Raw genomic sequence first — 17,491 nt, 5'->3', positions numbered from 1 at the left:
GCCCTGTTCTAGGTATGGCTGGAAGGCATGTAGAGCAAGGAAAATGGCCCTCATTTCTCTCATGTTTATGTGGTTTTGTTTGTGTCTGTCTGTCCACAAACCTTGTACTTTCCTTATTTCCAGAGTCACTCTCCAGCCCAGGTATGAGGTATCTGTGTACATGGTTTGGGAGGGAGAGGGTGTTTGCAGAGGCAGGCCTGGGTTTTGGGTTACCTGAGCCACCCACCATCTCAGTTCCTGATGCAACAGCGAAGCAATAGGATCCTGAACTCCAGAGGAAGTACCATTGAAGTTTCCTCATGTGCATCCTTGCTAGGGACCACATGGGAATGGTAGCTGCCATGTAACCTAGAAGTCTCAGAAATTGTCTTGCAGTTAGTTCGGTTGATTGTATAGCAGAAAGAATGGGGTTTTGGCGAGATACCACCTTTTCTGCTGGAAGGGAGGCCTTCATGAGGTCTGTCCTTATCCTGCACCACAGGAAGACAATATCCTGTGTGGGACTGAGGTGGGACTTTGGGAAGATTTTCATGAACCCTAGAGACTGCAGGAAAACCAGAAGGTCCTGGGAGTGGCGGAGAAGAGTTCCCTTGTCGTTTGCCTGGATTAGGAGGTCATCTAGCTAAGGGAATACCTGGATTCCCTTTTCCCTGCAGTAGGTGATGACTGGAGCTAGGCATTTTGTAAATATTCTGGGTGCAGTAGAAAGTCCAAAGGCCAAGGCACAGAACTGAAAGTGAGATGGGCCTGACAGGAATCTCCGGTATCTCCTGAAAGCAGGCTTTATAGGTATGTGAAGATAAGCATCCTTTATGTCCAGGGTTGCCATGAAACTCTGTGGAAGGATGAGAGGAAAGAGGGTAGGAAGGGTGAGCATCCTGAAAGAAGGGACGTTTAGGAAGGAGTTGAAGCGAGAGATGTCTAGAATTCGTCTCCATGAGCCTTCTTTTCTGGGTAACAAACAGACTCTGGAGTAGAATCCTTTACTTTTTGCTTGTGCAGGAACTGACTCTATGATGCCCTGAAGAAGCAGGGTTTGCAAAACCTGATGGAGTAGGGGTAGTTGACTAGGGGGAGGCTGAGGTATGCCCAGTCTTGGTGGTAGTGTGATCCAGGACATGAAGTAGCCATCGTGTATGGTGGACAGAACCCATTTGTATGTGGTAATGAGAGACCATGCAGGGAAACAGTGATAGAGACGGGCAGAAAGGGGAATGGAGGGGGGGGGGTTGAAATTTTGTCAGGCAGTCAAGACGTTACCCTGCCCTATCAGGAAAGGGAGGCCTTTGGCTAGAAGACTGAGATGGCTAGTCGGAGGCTGTCTTCTAGGGTCTTCTAGGCCAGGGAGCTGCAGCTGAAGGATTTCCTGATAAATTGGGTCTTAGTCAGGTAGTTCCTCTGTAACTTGGGAATAGGCGAGACCTAGGATATGTTTTAAGTCCTGCAATTCTTTTCCCTTCTGTTGAAAGGATTTGAACAGGTCGGCCAATTTTGCACCAAAAAGTGCAGAGTGGTCCAAAGGTGCATCCAGGAGTTTGGCCCTCAAAACATCTGGGGGAGCCTGTAGTCGCAGCCATGAGTACCTCCTTAGTACTGAAGCTGATGCAGCTGACCTGGCTGAGGCTTCAGTTGCATCATAGCTACATCTCAGGGAGTGTCTATTCACTTGAGAGAGGAGTGCTATCAGTGACGACAGGGAGGCCTTGGCTGCACTGTCTGGGATGCCTTCCAAATCTTTAATGGCTTTGCCCAGGACAGCTAAGAAGTATTTGGTCATATGAGTTTGCTGGTTTGTGGCTCTAAATGAGAGAGTGGCAGAAGTATATGTTTTCTTTCCCAACCTCTCCATGGTCTTGCATCAGCCGGGAGGATAGTAGTGGTAGGCAGGAGTTTGGAGGCCCTGTCCGTAGAGATAGAAATAGTGGTTAGATCAGCAGGAGGGTACTTAAAGAAATATTTCTCTGTCTCAGGGACTTTATACAGTCTGTCTGCTCTCCGAGGGGCTGGAAGTTGGGAGTCTGGACTAGTGGAGGCTAAGGCAAAAGCATCCAGAAAAGCAGGTTGAATAGGAGGAATAGCAGAAGGAGTGGGAGAGTCCATTTGAATTAGGTCATAAATCCTTTTCTGTATATCAGACATATCCAGGATTGCCACTTAAAGTGGTCTTTCATTTTATTAACAGTTTCCCCAGTTGTAAGATCCTCTACAGAGGAGTCAGGTTCAACAGAGCCCTCCTCAGGAGAACCATATCCCAAGGGGAATGAGATCTGGGACAAATAAGAAAGAGAGTCCTCAGAGGAATCAGACAGTTCCTCTTCTTCAGGCTGGTCTAGTCTCCATTCCTGGGTTGAAGGTCTGGGACCAAGGAGGGGAGGAACAGTGGCAGAGTGTTCTGCAGAAGGCCTAAGGGCCATGAAAGCATTGAACAAACTCTGGCTGAAGGCCTACCAATCCGGCATGCTTTCAGCGGCTGGAGTGAGGTGCTTAGTTTTTTGTTTTTTTCTTTAAAGGCCTAGCCGGAGTCTGGCTAGGAACAGGCCTGGGGTCAGTCATTGGAATGGCGGTGGAGATGTCCAATGAGCCCCAGTGAATGCTGGTTTCCCCCGGCATCTAAGGCAGGTGCTGGTAAAACCTCTGTGGACATGCTGTCCGCTCGAGATTTTGATTTTGAGGCTTCCTCAGAGGTACCCACTTTATCTGTATTGGTGGAAGTCGGACCCTCAGTCAAGCTGACGTTGGCTACAGAGTGCGGTACGGCAGACAAGAAGCACAGCAGATGAAGTAGGCTGAGAGGATTTGGCCCTCTTCCTAGCTTGTTCAGACTGGGAGTTACATGCAGCCTCCATTCCTAATGCTATTTGTTTCAAGCACTGATTAAGTACAAATTTAGGGCTTGCAAACAGCAGCATAAGGTCTTAGGAACAAACGATCAGCAAATGGCGCAGTTCTCGTGGTTGTGTTCCCTGCCAAGACTCTTTGTGAGGAATCTGCTGGCCGCACTTGCCCTTACCGGATGACATTAACAGACTATAGTTATCAATAAAGTAGGACTGAAAGAATCCCCAATTGGGTACTTAACTGAATCTTTTTTGATCAGACATCCATGAGAAGAAGGAGCACCTGGCGTACAACTAGTGGCTGAAAAGTTCTGAGGGCTGGTGTGTGCAGACGTCACCTTTATGGCCCATGTACCTGCTGCCACATCAGACATCCAATGCACCTACAGGGACTGAAAATCTTTGGAAACCTGGCCGGACAAACTGGAGAGAAAGATGGGTAAACCCATATGTAGAATACTGCAACACTGGAATACAAGGATATCAACTGTACACAGTTTATGGTTATTGTTTTTTTTCCCTCTACGTTGCTATTCTTTGATTGCTGGTTTCTCTATTAAGTTCACTACAAATTTCACTAAAAATTATTTAGAAAAAAGAGAAAACATTTTGCCCATAGAAATGTCATAATTTAAAACTACTGAATCAGTAGCTTATAACAAAATGCACACTTACTAGCAATAGGGTATATCACGTCACAACACCTAAACTGAAATGAATTCATATTAATAGAAGTTAGGGGAAATTATACAAATGGCCAATAAACAGTACAGCATTCTTCTGTTGCTCAGCACTCCCAAAAATCTTTAGAATCCATGTTACCTGGTGCCATAACGTGGGCATCCCCTGTCATTGACTCACAATGGCAGTTCATTTCTAAAATCCTAGTTCTCTCAAAATGAAAGACATCCCCCCCCCCAAATAAAAACTCAAACTAAATAAAATAAACATTTGTACTTGCTTCCTTTTCATTTATACTATGCAGTCTCAGAAAACTATTACCATGCATAAATGGGCAAGGAGGGAGGGTAAAAAAGGACCCCACGTCAGAAGTCCCTCAAGATCTGAAGGAACGAGGTACTCTTCATATACAGTATCAGCTTACTTCAACTCCAACTAGTGGGTCAGATTCTCAAATTATTTATCTATTACTAGACCAGGAGGCAAGGATGCAGAAATAAGAACATGCTCACACAGTATACCTTCAGCAAAGGCTCTGCCAAAAGGCTGTCTTCTTAATGCACACATTCAAGTTACAGTAATCTGTAAACATACCCATGGTGACCAACTGCCTGCAAATACAGTACTCCAGCATGTTAAAGAAGTCTTGCAACATTAGTAGGAGCCCACCATGTGGCAAAAAATAAGCATGAAAGCCACTCTGACAGCATCTACTGTCTTCCTTTACTGATCCAATGCAAAAAAGTAGTGGCCTGTTTTACATAGACTCTTAACTTGCATGAGAAGAAACTGAATTGCCATACACACCAAGCCCTAATCCAAGTTTCTTGGGGGTAGGTGGTGTTGGGGTGACTGGAAGACGAAACAGAACAGCGGTAAGTGTCATGTGACGAGGTTTTGCCCCCATGAAAGTCTTCTATCAATGCAATACTAGCAAAGGCTAAACCTGTGACAACAGTTCTTCAAAGTAGGGCCATTCTATGCTCTCTGTTCATTCCACAGTTTCAAGTTCTCATTATTTATGTAAATCTACACCAATTAATTATGTTATCAAAGGAAAACACAGCAATAATAAAAGTACAACTTCAATGCAAATTGAAATACAATTAGTACAAAAGCCTTGGTGCTGACTACTATCATGACATTTATAGCTTTGGAGTGAGTGACTATGGGGGCTCTCCTGACTAAAGCACAGGGGGAAAGCCAGGTGCGGTCCATCATGAGAACGATGGAAAAAAAGAGAGATGGTACAGACCATACTTGTCTGATTTTTTCAGAGAAACAGGCAAAGGATAATGGTGGTACCCATGGCACTTTTGGCTTACACTGGACTGTAAAAGCCTTGACTCACATTTATGGTAACAGCTTCAATGTAAAGTATTTTGTCAGCAAGCAATTGTTATAAACTACATAGCAGTGTTTATTAAACATACTAAGAAATCAGGAGATAAAGATATTTTTGGCATTACACATATGCTGATTAAATGGCACAAGATTACTCACAGGCTAGTGTGGCTCCAAACATTTAATGCAACTTACTGAAGCTACTATTATGGTGATACACATAGGGCAGGGGGCATCCAAGGAGGATCGAAATGATGGCCTGTAATTAATGTTATCAAGAGTGTAACAGTACAGGCATACTACTGTCTGTGTGCAAAGTAAAAGATATGTGTGTGACACCCCTGCACTGGCCCAGTAATCAAGGAGCATCAATCCTCACCACTGGCAACAGCTAGGGGATGTACACACTGGGAGGATGACAAGTACGCACATAGTAAAGTGCAACTTCCCTTAAGAGCACACAGAGATCATAGTCAGTCTGGGGCTGGTTTCTTCCTTTCTCTCCAGATCCCCAATAAGACTCCCCACTGGCACAGCTATAGGGTTGAGATCTCAGCCGAATGGCCAAACCAAGACATCCAGCACCCTCTCTGTCCAACCAGTGCTTCGTGTCCCTGCCCAAGTAGCTAACACGCACAGACTGAGATTTGATTTATATACAAGCACACATGCACACGCATACACACACTGCTGGGGAAGGCTGGCACAGCTTTACCAGCTATGCCCCCCTCTGCCCTGACTATAAGGTATCTCCAGCTGCCACTAGCCAACACTTACTTATCAGCTACTATAAGGTCCTTACAAAGGGTGTCCAATCCTACTGTGTAATGTTACTATTAATCTAAATGGTAGTTTTGACCAAGAGTCAGGCTATTTAGGAGTGGCCTGTACAGTGTCACCAAATACATATTCAAGTTCTCTAAGGGCTTAAATATGTTTCACAAACATCAGCCACAAAGATAAGTTTAAATACATTTAATAATAAATAATAAAAGAACAAAGACAATACTCAGTAACTCGACACAATGAGTTCAGAGTTCAAAATCACAGGAAATATTTTAAAACAACATTGTAGGACAGTCTCAAACACAGAAAACATCTAAACTAATCTTTACTATATTCCTATCTATATCTAAAAGAGATACCATGTCCTAAATCTTACTTACAGCAAGTGCAGATGATGAGGAGGAGTTGATGTTTCCAGGTCAAAGACAAAATACAAAATGCATAGTCTCTCTCTGAGAGAGATCCCAAATTAATATCAAACATTACTGTTGGGCCAGCTTGGATGACATCACTGTCACCTGAGTTCAGTTCACAGGCTAAACAAAAACTTATAAATAAAAAACAAAGAGGCACACCATGACAATTGAAGCTAACCTTTTAATTCCACAAGTAAGTGCTTTCACGTCCCTTCAGACGCTTCAGACTTTAAAAATACAAGGTAGGAGAACTTCTTAAATAGTGACACAAAAACCATTGAACCAATGAAATTACTCTTCAGATTAAAGCATTCATTAATGTTTTAAAGGTACAAAGACAAAGCAATCAAAACCCTTCATTCATACTCCACATAAAATGTATGTGTAATACATTCATACCCAAATAACTTCAAACTCTACAACCAATGAACATACATATATCGAACAAATATCACTCTAACAACACTTGTGTTACAATATATATATATATATATGTATATATATATATATATATATATATATATATATATATATATATATATACACACACACACACACACACACACACACACACACACACCATTCTAAAAACATTTCATTCTAAAAACTTTATTTTGTAGAATATACGTAGTTATATATATATATATATATATATATATATATATATATATATACATACATATATATATATGTGTGTGTGTGTGTGTGTGTGTATTTTACAGATCATATAAGAGTGTCTACTTACAATTAATCATTTCTCATACTATTAATGAGTCAAAGGGCAATCTGCTAAAAATGGTTTTAGAGAAACTCTCTCATTCAAACCATGACCCTTGTCTGCCTGTGACTTAATAATCCATCTACCAAAAACTTAACATAATTTAACATCCCTGTGTGAGAAATACATATCTCTCAGATGTTTGCTAGATCTTGGAAGTCGTAAATCAATAAAACACTTTGCATTTTAAACCTAGGAATTACTTTTCTTTCAAGACAACAGAAAAACTTCTAGCTTTAGACATTGTGTCTGCTACTGAACTGAAACTAGGAGATAACATTTCTTGTTTATGGCCCAGCTATAAGGTAACTATTCTTAAGTTTTGCAGGTTAATCTTCTATGTTCCAGGAGGGTATGCTGTGGTTACATTCTTGAAGCTCAGTATACAACATACAGTTCTGTATAAATTATATCAATACTCACAAGTGACATAGAATTATTTACAAAATTCCAGATAGAAGGTGTGACAAAGTGTATACAGGGTCTTAACTGTTAAATCACAAATGAACATTGCACCAGCAATTCATATGCTTAAATCAAACACTTCAATGCCTAAATTTAAATGAGACATTAAACAGAGGTTCCCATCTGCCTTAGTTGGCTTTAGGCAAGATCCCTCAACACTTATTGAAAAGAATGGGGAAATTTGCCAGTGTCCTGGCCAAATTTTGCTTAGTCAATATGAATACTTGGCCTCCCCTGAATAGAGGCCGTTTACCTAGTGGAACTTACCTGGTCAACAAAGGGTAAATGCATAACTAACTAAATAAATAAAAATTAATGTACTTGAATAAAATACAGCTGAGTAAGTAAACTTACCATAACAGTAGATGTGTAAACAGGTCACTGTTGTGGCAGCCTGAACTATATGGGTTATATTCTGCACGGTACAGAACAACTAGCCAGTTTCCAAAGCTTACAGATAATTTCCATGCACCCTAACAGCTGTACAGCTCAAGGAGAACAGAGGTATAAAGTCAGTGGTTAGGGTACCAAACCTTCAGAGTTTTCTTGTCTCAGAGTAAGGGAGGCTACAGAACTGTCAGTTAGGTAAATGCTAAGAAAAGAAAAAATATCAACACACTGGCAAAAACGCGGCAAAAAGAGGAGGATAGAGGGAGGGGTTTCCTACTGCAGCAGAAATCTATTCAAACATGCACTGTTATGGTAAGTTTACTTACACAATTACTATGTTCATCATTAGGAGCACTGATGCAGCAGCCTAAGCTGTATAGGTTGATTACTAGAGCTTAGAGACAAAGGGAAGGGATGATGAAGAGGGGTCAGAGTCCAGGTGCTTCTGAAGAACAGTCCTAACAAACCTGAACGTAGAAAAGGAATTTAATTTTTAAATGTTTTTGGTAAAAATATGTAGAGATGACAAGAGTTGCTACCTCTATTATATGTCTATTGCATTTTGGAAAGAAGTGGACTCTATAAGAAGCCAAAGCCCTGGTAGAGTTGGCCACAACCTTGCCTGGAAGTGACATGTCATGGTGAGAATAACAAAAAGCAATGGCATGAGACAACCATGTTTTGATACTGACTGTTCTTTTTTCTTAACAGCTGCTCAGAATTCTCGAATGGCTTAGTCCTGTCAATGTAGCATTCATATTGCCTGTGGAAATCCAGTGTGCGTAAACTTCTTTCTCCCTTATTTTTCTGATTTGGAAAGAAAACAAGGAGATGACTACCCTAGCTGAAAATAAACTCAAACTTCAGACAAAAATGAAGGATTTGTTCTCAAAGTTACCCCATCCATGTGAAAAATAAGAAAGTTGACTCACCATAGCAGGTCATAACTCAAATACTCCTTTTGAAGAAGTTATAGCAATGAGTGGTGCTTTCCAACAAGAACTTCAAATTGGGGTCGGTGTAATAGTTAAGGTGTTTACCTCAAGGACACAATGTACAAGAGTCTCACCTTTGAAGGGAAATTGGCTAGGCTTAAAATGGCCTGCAAAGGCAGTTAGCCTAGTACTTACCTATGAACCTAATCAGCCTTTTGAGCTGGCAAAAGTGAATAAGTGTTAAATTTCTCCAAACAAAATTAAGATCCCAAGAAGGAGCCACTTGTCTTCTAGATGGACAGATTTGCAAAAACCCTTTCAAAAATTATTTGTCTTGATACATGGCAAAAAGGGGGCTCTATAAGCATACACTCGGAGAAGGGCAAAATGTTGACCTTTAAAATAGATTTTTAAAAAGGCCATAAGATAAGAACACACACAAATATTGCAGAACCACAGACGTCTGGGCCTGAAAAGGATCCTGCTTCTTACTATGGCACCAGTTAGAAAATCTTTTCCACTTACCTCGCATATGATTTTCTAGCAGCACGTTTCTTGGCTTCCTTTAATACCTGCTGTAAAAAACAAGTATCTAAAAAGTATTAAGAATCTCTCATCCAGGCAGTCATCAAGTTTTGGGATGTATCAAACAACCCCTGTCTTTTGCGAGTATGTAAATTTTGTGAGGAAAATTATCGTTCTGTAAGTTGCACTTACCCATAACTGTAGATGTTTAATGTCCTCACTGCTGAGGTAGACATTTACGTTGTATGGGTTGTTTCTTTCCCAAGATACAACTGGACAGCTTCCATAAGGTCTGGCTCCCTCTTACATTTTCACTCTTACTACAGACTGGTAAGCCCTGTGAAGGGAAAAATCACCAGTCAGAGTTAAAAATCTTCAGGACTTTCTTGTCCAAAAGTTCAGAAGCAGAATAACTCATCCAGAATTACAAAACACATACATAACCAACAATACACAAAACTTAGGGGGTGGGAGGATGGGTGTGGCTACTGCACCAGTGAGTGGTAACTGCCATTGGCCAATTCCATAAGAAGTGAAACCAATACTGCCTGGGCCAATAGGGAGTCACCACAATTATTTTTAGAGTCGTTCTGTATCTACAGAATTACTCTAGATATCATTGGAAAGGGGGAACTGCACACAAAGAAACACTCCCTTTCATGGGAATGAAAATATATCTGTTTTCCAAGCCTGCTTGCAAGGAGACTGAAGCAGAATTTGATCAGTTGTCTGTTCTGAAAGGAGGCAAACTGACTTATTTGAGGTGTTCCAGGAATTGATACAATAGTTGTGGGGAAGACCTCCTCGTTTAGTTTCCATGCATAAGGGTCTATCCTGGTCCTGCTCAGTATGTCTGCCACTATGATTTGTTCTGATAGAATGTATGATGCTTGGAGAGTTAGGGTTAAGGAGTGCTGAAGAGCTACTTGCCAAACCATCACTGCCATCCTGCTCAGACAGTACGACAGGTACCCCTCCTAGCTTGCTGATGTACCGCATCACTGAGATGTTGTCTATAATCACCTGCAGATGATGACATTTTAATATATGGATCACATCCAACATTTCTTTGACATTTATGTGTTTTGGTCTATCTGAGGATTCCCACAAGCCTTGCACCTTTGCCCACTATACAACCCTCCCAACACCAAGAGAAATCAGAAGCGTCTGCAAATACAAATTGACTTAGAAGTAGAGAAGGAAAGGGGAGATCTGAATTTGCTTGTACCTGTACTCACTCTGCCAGTGTAGTTCCTTTTTCTACAAAGCCCAACGTGGGAATCCGAAATTCCCGAGGACACAAATGTTGGGTCTGTGTTTTAAGAAACCATTGAATCTTTCTCATGTGCAATCTGGCAATAGGAATCATAAGAATCATAGATGACATGAAAATCTGGATCCCGAGATAATCTCTGGTTGACATCTGAGACTGAATGGAGAAGCTCAGGAAAGTTTTCAGATCACATTCTCCTGTGTCAGAAAAGCCTTTTGCTGCAGGGTGTCTAACACATTCTAGAAAGAGAAATCTATGAGCAGATAGAAGTACCTATAATAGCCACAGCAGAGTCACCCATCAGTGGTTGAGGTGTTCTGGATGGGGAAGGGAAGAACTAAAAAGTCCAAAGCCTTGTCCATGGTCTATCAAAAAAAATGAGCCTTTAAGAGTCTGTAAACTACCTAATTGGAAATTTTTAAATTGAGGTAACTTTTTAACAACAATCCTCAAAAGTCTAACATCCTAGTACCCCTGCAATCATTTCTGGCAAAAAGTGATATTTTAAAAGGATTTTCCAAACAGGGGACCCTAATTAAATTATAACTTCTCAACTTAAATTTCCATTAACAACCACTAAAACACCAGTCCTAGCCTTACATTTTATTTTTTGACAGAAAAAGCAAACTTTATTTATCAAAGAAATAAATATCCCAACAGGGTACTTATCTGCCTTGTAGAAGCACTAGCTGACCACTGATCACTCAAAGCTGGCAGGGAAAAGCAAAATTCGGTACCCTAACCACTGACTTTATACTTTCTCCTCAAGCTACACATTGGTTAGGGCTCAAGAAAAGGTACCCTAAGCTTTCAAAGCTGGCCATTTTCATACCTTAGTAATGATATGACCCGTATAGCTTAGGCTACTGCATAGTAATCTAATTATGAGTATATTTCTATTCTGCATTCGACATGACTTCTTTACTCACCATATTTTTAAACTGAACTTTCATTTTTTTTACTCTACAAAAGTCTTATATCAAGCAAATAATATCTGCTTCATTTTTTGCATCATTTACTTAAATTTAACTTTACAAAATGACAATCTTTACACTAGTCATGTAAAACTGCAACTAAACTACAATTAAACCTTTCTTTGCTTGCAAGTTTCCCTGCGCTATTTTTAAATGTTCCTTTTCTATGCTTTACTCTTTTGAAGACTGATCTTCTTCCAATTAAATCAATGTTTCTAGAATTTAAGTCCAATACCTCAAATTTATTACTAACATTCACTGTAAATTGCTCCTTTTCCCTATCCATTTCACTTATCTCAGACATCCACACACATTTTCTTACTCAAATTTGTTCATTACCATTTTCAGTACACTTTTCAATAACATTTTGTACATTGTCATCATTTATCATGTACTGCACATTTCTTACATAATGCAATTCTATGGTTTCTTTTCTATTTTGCTCATTACTTTCTCTTTGTGCAGTACGACTACCCTTTGTGCATTGAACAATCAAAACGTAAGCGCCTCTGAGATACACTTTCTATGATAGCCTGTACTTTAAGCAATGTTGTATTAAATGTGCCATATCTGCATAAAACATTATTTGGGGTGTGCATAGATATTTACGTTTCTTTGTGTTTCCATTTATTATAACTGCACTTAGCAGATGCTCTATTTATAAACCTTTAGCTAGTAATGACACCTCTACATTCTATGCCCCATTCCACAGTCTCTTTTCATTAAACTGTTGCTTTATGTCACACATGGACTAGTATGTTTCTGAAAAATACTGCCCAAGTTCAGTTTCAGTCACATTACGTGTGCTGAACTGCAGTCAATTTTCACCTTGTTTGTATGTTTACATTCACAAAAAAAGTTTCACAGGAAATTATTTCTTTTTAATCATACATTACAAACTTCTCAGCCAGTGCAGCAAACATTATTCTGCAAAAAGGACTGTCCCCAAATTAATCTGCACCCTTACATAATTTATATTAAAGCTCAAAGGAATCACCAAGTTACCCCATATACCATATTTGTCTAGTACAATCTTTTTTTTATTTATTAGTTATTCTTACTAACAGATGAAACTACCAATATTTGCAGGAGCATTTAGTTGCTACAATGTTTTGATTCACCACTATTGCACAAAATACCAAAGACTTACTACTATTGGGTCTTCTGGTTTTACCTAATAACTGCTTGTTTTTTTACAACATTGCCTTTTTTAACCTCCTGCTGGAACCATCACTCCATCTGAACATTAAAATTCTCTGATGTTGCGCTAGAAACTCCCAAATGAGCATAATTTTTTTTTTTTGCATCACCACAGCACATTTCTCCATTAACTAGCTCCATGACACAGCAGCATTACCCATGAAAAAGGTCCACCAATGTTACCTGACAACCCTCCATCTGCTATTTGACTGACTATTTTTTTTCTGGCATGAACTCGTTTCATTTAAACGAGTACTCTCACTGACTGAGTCAAAGTCATTCATACTAGCATCAGTGTTAATGTTCATCATTTGGAACGCATCCTCATTTCTAGTACACACCTATTATTACCTAGACAAATACAGGAATTTTACTGGTGTCTTGCCAAACTCCTCCTTGTCAGTACAAATGCCTCTGGGTCTTCCCACAAAACATGCATATATGTGTGTGTGTGTGTGTGTGTGTGTGTGTGTGTGTGTGTGTGTGTGTGTGTGTGTGTGTGTGTCTATACACACACAAAGAACACAAAAAGAAGTTATGTACCTACCATAACGTTCCATGTTAGTTGTCCTTCATCTCGCCTTCCTTCTTGCTGTTTGGGTTCGGAGCCAATCCTCGGCTCCGACTTGGCCTACGTCTACAGCTCGAGAGCTATTTACTGGCTAGAGGCTAACCCTTATCCCAGAATGCCCAGCGTCAGCTACCCAGATCTCACTTGTGATAACGCACACTAGACATATAAAGTAACCAGTAACCTAAAACTGATTTACCAAAATAACAAATCAAGAGTAAACTGTCATAAAATTACCTGGCATGTGAACCAAGAAAAAGGAAATCAGCCAGTGAAACCATAGTGAACTCCTCTCAATCCTCCAGGAAGGGGGAAGGAGGGGGGGACGCAAGAAGGAAGGCGAGATGAAGGACAACTAACATGGAACGTTATGGTAGGTACATAACTTCTTTATGTTAAGTTGTTTCATCTCACCTTCGTTCTTGCTGTTTGGGACAGCGTCCCTAGCACCTATAGACCCCGGATGGCTCATTGGAACAGACTCTTCAGAGCAGTGGAACCAAAGGAAGCCCTGCTCCGGCAGACCACATCCACTTTGTAATGAGAGATAAAGGTATGAGGGTTTGCCCAAGTGGCAGCTGCACAAATTGACTCTATGGGCAATTTAGACTGAAAGGCAACAGAAGTGGCTAATGCTCTAGTAGAATGACCTTTCAGTTTTGCTGGTAGATGTTTATGCCTTAACTGATAAAGGCAATGGTGTCAGATAACCATTTGGATAAGGTCACCTTAGAAACTGGAAAGCCTTGCTTATTGTGAGCATAGGAGAGAAATAATTGGTCTGACTTTCTTAGCTCTTTGGGCCTATGGAGGTAAAAAAATAATTGTCTGCGCACATCCAGTTGGTAAAGACCGTATTCTGCCTTGTTGCTGTAATTGGGAAAGAAGACTGGGAGAGCAATGGATTGATTTAAATTGTTTTCTGAACAGACTTTTGGTATGAAGGATGGGTTGGTTCTCAGAGAAACTCTATCATTGTGAAACACTATATATGGAGGACAAACACAGAGTGCTTGGAGTTCTGAAACATGTCTAGTTGAGGTAATAGCAACCAGAAAAAGTATTTTCCAAGAAAGAAATTTTAAGGGACATGAAGCTGCTGGTTAAAATGGAGGCAGAATCAAAGAAGTCAAAACTAAATTGAGATCCCAAGGAGGAGGTGGATCCTTCACTGGGGGGTCTAAGAAGAGATGTTCCTCTCATGAAGGCTTTGCAGAGCTTATGAGACATTATGCTAGAATTAAGAATTCCAATAAGAAAATTAGATATGGCTGCCAGTTGTACCCTGATGGTAGCAGCAGCCACACCCGACTGAAAAAGCCCTGCTAGAAATTCTAGAATTTGATGGACTGGGGCTGAAAAGGGGTCTAAGTTTCTAGATTCTGCCCAGTAAGAAAATATTTTCCATTTGCTAGCATAAGTCTTTCTCATAATTGACTTATGGGAGGATACAATAATATCGCGAACTGCTGGGGAGATACTTGGAAGCCTGGCTAAGGTAGGAAGTGGAGAAACCAAGCTGTGAGCTTGAGAGTCTGAAGGGATTGGTGTAACCCGCCTGACTGATGAATCAACAGATCTGGCACTGGGTCCAGAACCCAAGGCTGGTCTAGAAGGTGAAGGAGCAGGAACGGAAACCATATCTGTCGAGGCCAATAGGGGGCAATGAGGATCATTTTGCAACCCAATGATTTTGCTTTCTGTATGAGTCTTGGAATTAGAGGAAAAGGGGGAAATGCATAAAGGAGTCCCTGAGGCCAATTGTGGACTAGAGCGTCCCTGGGAGCTTGACCTGGAGGAAGAAGCAGGGAGAAGTAGCTGCTGCATTTGTTGTTGAGGGGGGTGGCAAATAGATCATAGCAAGGCTGGCCCCATTTTCGGAAGATAAGGTCCACAACTTCCTGAATCAGAGACCACTCGTGAGGCATGAGGATAGCCCAGCTAAGCCTGTCCGCTATTATGTTGGATTTCCCAGGGATGTGCGTAGCTGTCAGAAAACGTTGGGAGGAAATTGCCCATTGCCATAGTCTGAGGGCTTCTTGACACAAGGGGTAGGACCTGGTCTCACCCTGCCTGTTGATGTACCACACAACTGACATGTTGTCTGTTTGGATCGCAATAGTCCCGGAAGGAAGAGAGTCTTGAAGAGCTTGCAACACTAGGAGCACCGCTTTCATCTCTAGGACATTGATATGCAGATGGTACTCATGAGGTTCCCACATGCCTTGGACTGTCCTGCCTAGATAATGCCCCCACCCACCCTATCAGGGAGGCATCAGTGGTCAATGTGGATACTGGAGGGGGTTGAATGAAAAGTCTGCCCTGAGTCACCAGTGGGGAGACCATCCACCAAGAGATGTGTCGTTTGCATGTTTCTGTAATCAGCATCATGTGAGACATGGGTAGTTCCTGGAAGGACCACTGCGTGAAGAGAAGCTACTGAAGGACTCTCATGCGGTAACTCTCTAATGGTACAAGAAGAGTGGCAGCTGCCATGGAGCCTAGAACTTGCAGGACATGTCTGACTTGGACCTTTCTGCTCTATATTAGAAATGACACTTGTTGGCGAATGGAGAAAGCACTTTCCTGAGGTAACCATGCAAACATCCGTTTTGTGTTTAATTCTGCTCCTATATATGTAGCAGACTGACAGGCAGACTTTTTGAAATTTACTGTAATGCCTAGTTGGGTGCAGGTTGATATTGTATAATCCCGTGCCTCTAAGAGTTGATGCCTGGTGGTAGCAGTTAGGAGCCAGTTGTCTAGATAGGGAAACACCTGGAATCCTTGATGTCTCAGGTGAGCCCCGTAACTACTGCCATACATTTGGTGAACACCTTGGGGGCTGTGGTGAGATCAAAGGGCAGAGCTCTGAACTGATAATGACTGGCCCCTACCCAGAAGTGAAGAAATCTCCTGGAGCGTCTGTCCATTTTGATATGGTAGTATGTATCCTGAAGATCTATGGAGCACATCCAGTTGTCCTGACCCAGAAAGGGGAGAATGGACTGCAGTGTTACCATCTAGAACTTTTCTTTTTGTACAGATTTGTTCAATCTGTTGAGATCCAGTATTGGTCTCCAGTCCCCTGTTTTTTTGGTACTAAAAAGAATCTTGAATACGTTCCAGATCCTAGTTGGTCTGCGGGGACTTCCTGAATGGCTTTTTTTTCTAGCAGTTTTGAAACTTGAATAACTGCTTGATCCCTTAGATTGGGTGAGACTTCTGAGATAGACTTTTTTGACTTTAGAGGGGGTTCATGAAAGGGGATTTTGTAATCTCCAGATATGATAGATAGTACCCACTTGTCTCTTGTTATATTTTGCCAGGCTTTTGGGTTCAGGGAAAGTCTTCCCCCGACTGCCTCCAGAGGTGAGCAGTCGGGCAACCAGTCAGGGATGCTGGAAGGGTTTGGCAGAGAAAGTTTCACTGTCACCCTGATTTTGCGGTCCCCCTCTGCCACAAGGGCGGTGTCTGCCATTGTTGTTGTTTCCCCCTCTGCCCTGGGGGAAAAAATCACCATGTGCGTCAGGCAAGGGTCCCTGGGACATCTGAAACCACATCTTTCCACCCTTCTGACCTTTGGAATAAGGTCTGTTAGGAGTGAAAAACCGGACTCCCACGGCAGCGAGAGTCTTGCCTTCCTGCTCGCACCCGGTAAGCGTGTCTTTCACCTGAGGCCCGAAAAGCGAGGATCCATCAAAAGGAGTATTTGTGACGGACGCCTGAAAGGGTTCCGCAAATTGACACAGCCACAGCCAAACACGCCTCCTGAGAGCCACTCCTGTACCTGCGGCTCTGCTCGCTCCATCGGCTGCATAAGAAATCAGCCTCATGGAGAAGTTGACTATAGAATTAAGACTCGCAAGTTGGGAAGCTATTTTGGCTGATGTTCCCTCAGCTGTAGGATCTTGTAGGGTATCTCCAAGCTCTTCTAGGAGATCCCTTTGAAGTCGTGTAAAATGAGAGAGATAATTCAGGGACCTCATTGAGAAAGTCGCTGAGGAAAACATTTGCTTCCCATATCTGTCCATCATCCTAGACTCTGTTTGGTGGATGGACAGACGAAGAAGTTCCTGCTAACTCTTTCTTGGTGGCTGCTGCTACCACCATGGCATCAACTGGCACACCTTTAGAGAGAAATTGTTTGTCCTAGGGGGCTGTTATGAACTTATTTGGTCTCCTCAGAGTAGGTTCCACAGAATCTGGAGCTGACCAAGCCTTTCAAGCCACTACAGACATGAGTGGATCGAAAGGTGGAGACACCCAGGAGGTGAAGGGTCGGGAACCGAATGCCTCCAGATATACAGACTCGT

At 41.7% G+C, this 17,491-nt stretch overlaps 1 protein-coding gene across 6 annotated transcripts in view; it reads right to left on the bottom strand.

The window, feature by feature from the left end:
* Window positions 1–17,491, bottom strand: part of RUNX1T1 (RUNX1 partner transcriptional co-repressor 1) — a 771,548-nt gene that overhangs the window by 434,993 nt on the left and 319,064 nt on the right. The window contains exon 1 of one of the 6 annotated variants that reach the window (XM_044065464.1): window positions 9,350–9,476. The exons of the other annotated variants lie outside the window; for them this stretch is intronic. Within the exon in view, the coding sequence (XP_043921399.1) occupies window positions 9,350–9,353 (4 nt within the window). The 5' untranslated portion in view covers window positions 9,354–9,476. Of the gene's footprint in view, window positions 1–9,349; window positions 9,477–17,491 lie in introns of those variants that run through there. 6 annotated transcript variants of the gene reach the window in all.

The sequence above is a fragment of the Protopterus annectens genome, chromosome 3.part0 (assembly GCF_019279795.1).
Source record: "Protopterus annectens isolate FY-2018-M chromosome 3.part0, PAN1.0, whole genome shotgun sequence".
Lineage (NCBI taxonomy): Eukaryota > Metazoa > Chordata > Ceratodontiformes > Protopteridae > Protopterus > Protopterus annectens.
Note: the sequence above shows the minus strand (reverse complement) of the source record. Positions and strands in the feature narration are given on the sequence as shown.